Here is a 6,908-nt window from a genome sequence, read left to right on the forward strand (position 1 = left end):
TTATTAAGAGCAAGGAAAGTCTAGACTGCATGGAAAGTTTGCAGGGACTATAAATATCACGTTAGTGATTCCCCGAGCTGGGAAAGTCCAGTTGAAAAAAAGACTGTTCCAGAGCTTATCATGGATAAAGATCACTTCACCAGGCTCAGCCATCACCCACAGTAAATACACCACGAGTTTCCTCTGGCTGATCCCAATATTCAAATTGCATGTCACCTGTCGCCCCATGGTCTGACATGCACGGGTCTGCGATGTCCTGGTTTTATAACTATCATGAAGGAAACGTCACTTGGTGCATAACAACAATTATATAACCAACCTAAATGATGAAGGGGCAGCAACACCTGCAATCATCACAATCCAAACACAATCAGCACACTGAGACAAAGAGCAAGTAAAGATCATCTTTTCAGGTTTGTGTGAACTTTAAATCCACCTCATCTAAAAAACCTGCTCTCAGGTGTCACAGCAGCAGCAGCAGCAGCAGCAGCAGCGGGTTCAGTCTCACTGTGTCACTGTCCACACAAACAGGACTTGTAGTTTTTGTACATGTTGGTGATGTTGGATGTTGACGAGGCAAGTAGGAATTGATGGTGGGTGGATTGGAGAGGGAGGGAGGGAGGGAGAGGGGGGGGGGGGGATTTCTTGAACGGTTGTAATCTTGCCCCACGTGGGGCTGTCAACAAGCTCAGCGCTGCTGCTCGGGGACTTTTGCTTTCCTCATCCAGGCCGCTGTGAGCCAATGGTAGGAGGAAAGCGCGTAAAGACCGCCCTTTGCCGAGAAACTACGCGTTGCCTTCCTATAAAACCACCCACAGGCTGTTTCCCCAGCTCAGAATAACGCAGCACACTGCACGGAGAAGCGACACAGACCCTTTTTTTCTTTTGCTATTCACTGAGAAAAACCCCGATCGCGCTTGGATTATTAACTATGACTCTGGAAGAGATCAGCGGACACGACAACGCAATGGAAAACGCAGACAGGTGAATAGTTGACCCACGGATACTGACGTTTACGCGTCTTGCTGGTTTATTACGAATGTGCCCCGGTGTCCTAACGGTGTGTCCTTTTTCCTTTTTTTCTTTGTCAAGGGTGCAAAGTGCAGGCGCAGCCCTGGAGGAGCTGCTGGTCGCTGCCAAGAAGCAGGACTACCTGACAGTTGGAGTTTACGAATCTGCTAAAGTCATGAATGTGTGAGTATTGCAATTTGGCAGCATGTCAAAGCTGCAGTCGCCTTTTTAAACGGTGTTGAACGGTGCACGGTGATCGAAGCGCGTCCCTGACCGTCTTTTGTTGTCCCCTCCCCTCAGCGATCCAGACAGCGTGGCCTTCTGCGTCCTCGCCACTGACGAGGAGTACGAGTGCGACATCGCCCTTCAGATCCACTTCACCCTCATCCAGGCTTTCTGCTTCGACAACGACATCAACGTGGTGCGCGTCAATGACATCGAGCGCTTGGCCGACCTCGTGGGCGCAGGCGAGAGCAGCGAGCCCAAGGACGCGCATTGCATTCTTGTCACGGTAAGTTCCCCGGGAGCACCCACACTCAGCCACGAGCCGGCAGCCGGGTGAATCACGCATGCATCACTCCTCTGTCTGAATGCGCTGCACGTCTGCATAGCCGACAGTGTAGTCTTACCCTCCTGCAGGTGGTGTGACTCTAAACATGCTATTGCTTTTGTTCCAGAGCCCCAGTGCCAACCCATGGAAAGACCCTGCTCTGGACAAGCTGAGTCTGTTCTGCGAGGAGAGCCGCAGCGCGTACGACTGGGTGCCAACCATCACACTCCCAGAGCGCTGAAGTGAAAGTCGACTAGAAATGCTTCACGTCATGATGATGAAATTAATGAAAAGGAAGTGGAGGAGCTGAGCTCCAGCTGGGGTGCCGAGCCTTTCTGCCTACATTTTCTGGATTAAAAGGCTGTGTGACCCCCCCCCCCACCCACCACCACCACTGCAAGAGCGCGTCCTTCCAGTGCATTCTGGGTCAGTACTTTGGTTCTGGATTACCCTGAGTTTTGGGGTTCACATTCAGAGGTCAAGTGTGGACAACGGTCAGGTGTGTGTGAGTGGCGCGGATGGAAAGCCTGACGGACACTGAGAAGGTGCTGGACTGTTCTGCATGGTGCAGGAAAAGCTGATAAGTGGTGCCTGCCCTAGATAGCGGGCACCAGAGGACTGAGCAGAGTAAGTCACAGAAAGGAGACTGTGCAACACGTGGACTTGGGCACGAGTGGAGGCTGCACCAGAATCTCATCAAAGAGTAGCAAGGAACATGCTGGTCCTGAAGAGGGTCTCTGTAAATGTTTGAGTGGACTTTAATTTTCTTTAATCAGTGCAGCTATCGGGAAGTTCTTGGAAGAAGCACAGACTTTGGTTGCAAATCCTGCACAGCTGTACCTGACAAGTTTTCTTGGACTATTATTTTTACTCACAGATACAATATTCATTGGAATTGTACTTGTTTTAGATGTTTTGTGAATAAACATTTGAAGTCAAAGTCATTCTCTCTTGTCAGAAATGTTTTTTTTTCCCCCTTGCATTCAGCTTTATAGACCACCGACACTCACCAAACTTAAGGCTAGCTAAGAGGCAGCAGAGTGGGGGAAGCTACAACAGAGTGCGCTGATAGTGATGTATCAGGAAGTGTTGCACGACATCAACCAAAGCCTCATGTGGGTGGTAGACGGAAGGAAAAGATGAAGCGATTGGCTTAAAAGAAACTAAGTGGAGAAAGTTCAACAGTTACAACACACTTGTAACGGGGAAGATCTCTTTCCAGGCTCTGACCTTTTACTGGTCGTAGACCATCTGCCTAATATGACAGCTTGCACAATCTTTGCAGCCAGAATTGAGGCTGAGGTTGGGGAGGGAAGGGGAGGTGGGGGGGTTGCTGAAGAGAGCCTTCTTTTGTTTTCTGTGTCCTGCCAGCTGGGGGTAGAAAAGTTTGTGTGTCTGTGGGTGGTGTGCTCGGTTGTTTTGTCTGAACGGGAGGCTGCACTGTCTGAATAATCAAAAATTTCTCTTCTCTCCAAATCTGCACGCATCTCTGCGTATGTTTGGTTTTTCATAGTTCATTTGAATAAGTGATGCAACGTCTTACAAAATTCACTCAAAGTGATAAAAAAAAGTTTGACACCTTCTTGTTGTGGACGTGCACACGCGCACAGGCACATGCAGCCCCCACCGCAGACGGTGGACTGGAATCGGAGTCGAGCCTGAGGAGAAAGAGGGTCAGCAAGGGTACAGGTTGCAGCTAAACGGAAGCGCGCGAGTGTTGTGGTTCGCTCTGAGCTGAAGCTGACAGTAAAGGGCGTCCCACATGAAAGAGATAGCAGACTTCACAGGAACTCGTCTCGCTTTTCTTGGCAGCACCTTGGTCTGCAGCCAACCACTGGTCATAGTACGCCTGCGTGCACAGATGAACACACACACACACACACACACAGGTGTGCACAAGCAAATGCCTCAAATGCTTGGTCACAATAAAACACACAGGCGCACACGTGCACACACACACAGACAGGCAAAGGAGAGAGTCCCTCTCTGCTGAGGCTGATGTCAGGTAATTGCTCACTTTTCTAAGAATAGAGGAAGCTTTACTGAGATACAATTACAAAAAAACAAGTTGTTGAGATGCTATAAAGGGACTTTCCTTAAGCATTAATATCTGCACTAGTAGGCATATGGCAGACTCAAATGATCACATATGTTGGCAAAAATATTCTAACATGCACAGTCAAAACTGTAGCAAGATTAAAACTGCTATGATCAAACCTGAACCCTGTTTTTCAGTGAAGGTGAAATGCAGTATTTTGTGAAAACCCCTTACAGAACTTCCAGTGAACCCACAGGGTTCACAGCATAAACAACAATAAAAGTCTAAACAGAGAAAATATTCGTGTTTAGCATATTTCAAAAGCGACCAAAGTGACATTCAGGGATTGTCAGCACTGTAGGTCAGTGTTCTCGTGGCAGTGTTTTCTGTTTTGTGCTTTAAAAATAAAAAAAAAAGGAAAGAAAGAAAGAAAGAAAGTCTGCAGGCAACAATAACAAAGGCAACTGTGTCCAATCTTGACCTGTTTTTGGAGAGAAAAAAATGTAATGCCCCAGATAAGACCATTTTGTCGTGAATTTAAATGCTGACTCTTTTATTAGGTGCTCTGAGTAAACAAAGTGTTGTTGGCTTAATGTATTGTAGTTACAGCCAACTACAAACTACAAAGAGTACTGGTACACCTTGACCTACTTCGGTTAAAAGTTCTTTGTGTTATATTAGATTCTTTATTCAGCTCTCTAATACCTAATATTTGCGTGCCTACATTAGTTATTATGTCAACCTTAAGTTCTGTCGAAGCACTACAAGATTGAACAACAATATGCCTATTTTTTATTTTTATGCCATATTCTTTTTGACGACAGGTACGTGGGAGCCAGCAGAAAAAAAAAAGAAAAAACAACTCAGACTGCACTTGAAAGTACTGCTTGTCTCTGCTGCTATTTGTGTGGAGTTAACAAACATTTTCTTCCTTGTGTTGGCTCTGGTGCCAAAGCCTGGAGCAACAGCCCAGACTGTTGAGGCAGCCCGACTGTCTGCACAAGGTCTGAGCCAGAGATCTAGCGCTACGATAGACTGAAGGGGAGGGAGAGGGACCAGACAGATGTGCTCTGACTTGGAAACATTAGTCTGTCCAACTGTGGCACAGAAAAATGGTAAACATCAAGAAGTATATTATAAGATATCCAGACTGGGTTATTTCTTTTCCTATATGAAGTGCTGACAATGAGCATTCCTCCATTATAACCCAGTTTATACTCTTGTAGACTCAACATTTACATGGATGACTTGAAGATACTGACAACACAATTACACAGTAGAACTGTTTAATTCATTAAAAAGGTGAAAAAAACGAGTTGTGCTTATGTGTGTGTCTATTTCTTGGCCGGGCACAGTGATTGTCTAATTTATTTTTCCCATAATTGCAATTGTACTGTAAAAACCTTTTTGTGCACTGGGAATTGTAGGTCCTATGCTTTTATTGCATGTCCTGCTTATGCCCTAGCGGAGAGAGCGGAAAAGAAACCGCTGAGAAGAAAAGCTGTTAATGGTTTGTGTATTTCTAATGCTTGTTCGACTGCGTTGACCCCTGGTGAAATGTTACAGTATTTGTTTCCAAATCGGGATGCCCAAAGATTCCCAGACTTGTGGTTCAACTATAAATGCTAAATGCTTCAGAGGCAGTCTGGCAGAGTGATACTCCACCCTTCCCAGAGCCATTACTTTCACATGGAGCTGTGGTCCCTTCTTCCCATTCTCTTCTCCATCTCACTTACAGTAACCACGGCAAGATGAGATTACACGATGAGCTGGCAGGCAGCGTGCCCTCTCACCCCACCCAGCACTGAATTTCTCTCCTTCTCTCGCGCAGGCCAGATCGGTACCATGAGCTCATGGCCCAGCTGGCTCTGTCAGGCCGTAGAGAGAGGGAGGGAGAGAGAGAGAGAGAGAGAGAGATGGATGGCTGGTGTTGGGTGTCTCTAATCTAAGTTAGTCATTGGAGAGCTGAGCTGAGCTGATCCCTAGCTGCTTCTGCTGCTGCTCGACTGACAGTGAGCTCACTCCTCAAAGGCTTGGTGGAGAGCCAGCGCAATATGCAACTTTCAGAAGTTCTTAGGTGCACAGCGCAGGGAATTTCTCTCTCGCTGCGGTAGCCAGGGTGATTCCAGAACAGCAACAAGTTCACACTGAGAGGCTGCTTGTTTGTGATGAGCCCGTACGACCTGACACAGTGGTTTTTGAGTTTTGTGGTTGCGGTTAAGCTGAGGTAGCATGCTGTAAATGCTGAAGCATACATTCACACACACACACACACACACACACACACATACACCGGGACACCTGTGCTGACCGCACCACACTGGATGATGACATGATCTAAATCTCTCTGTTCAGGAGTAAGTGGTTGTCCTTCTGCAGAGCCTATAATCAAATTGAGTAGAACAGCTGTGTGTGAGCCAAGGGAAGGGTGGCCAGGTGACACACACACACACACACACACACACACACACACACACACACACACACACACACACACACACACACACACACACACACACACACACACACACACTCCTTACCTACAGTTCAGAGATCCACTGTGCCCCTTGGGCGGTGGATAGAGTGACATATACAACAGGTCATTGCAGATGAGGTCATGACACACACTTACTCGCTCTTAATGTGAAACGCTGCTCTTGGCTCTCAGGTCGAAGCCGATTGTTTCACTAAAAATATTTCAGCTGAGCAGAGACAAAGTTGTTAAATCTGCATGCATAATCCCTCCACTGTTTGCGTAGGATATAGCCATTTGGATGTTTGTTTTCAAATTGGCATGTCTGCAAAAATTGCCCTGGGATTGCATCAGGGTGTTTGTTCCGTGGCAAGTGAGCGGAGTGGCTGGATGAAGAATGTGATTTCTGAGTGAAATGTCTATATTAACAGCATGAACAGGATTTTGTGTGTGTCCTCATTGCCCTTTTTATCATGAAGCTATTTATTCCCAATATTGCAAGACCTAAGGTAGCAATGACCTTATGTAAACCTCAACAGCTAAACTTAGATCGCATGATCCTAGCACCAGATATCTAATTTGATCCCGTCTCCTAGTATGTCGCATCACATGAACGCAATGACAACAATCACGCAAAAACAAGACAGACTTTGAACTTAGTAAACAAGCAACCCTTCAGAATCAAGAATGTGAGTCCACAAGGAGTACAAGATATCATGACATTGATCAAATGAGGCTGGGGCTTTGGGCTGGCCTCTTTACATAAGCTGCAATGATATAAGTGTAAAAGCCACGGGCTATTTCAGGACAACCCGAAGCAGCTCAGACTGTTTCTT

The 6,908-nt window shown here is 46.5% G+C and overlaps 1 protein-coding gene across 1 annotated transcript; it reads left to right on the forward strand.

Moving 5' to 3' along the window:
• Positions 1-823: 823 nt before the first annotated feature.
• gadd45ga (growth arrest and DNA-damage-inducible, gamma a) lies at positions 824-2,505 on the forward strand. Its single transcript, XM_026342317.2, has 4 exons — positions 824-984; positions 1,093-1,194; positions 1,312-1,522; positions 1,689-2,505. The coding sequence occupies exons 1-4, from the start codon at positions 932-934 to the stop codon at positions 1,800-1,802; spliced, it is 480 nt and encodes a 159-aa protein (XP_026198102.1). The 5' UTR covers positions 824-931; the 3' UTR covers positions 1,803-2,505.
• Positions 2,506-6,908: the final 4,403 nt, after the last annotated feature.

The sequence above is a fragment of the Anabas testudineus genome, chromosome 9 (assembly GCF_900324465.2).
Source record: "Anabas testudineus chromosome 9, fAnaTes1.2, whole genome shotgun sequence".
Lineage (NCBI taxonomy): Eukaryota > Metazoa > Chordata > Actinopteri > Anabantiformes > Anabantidae > Anabas > Anabas testudineus.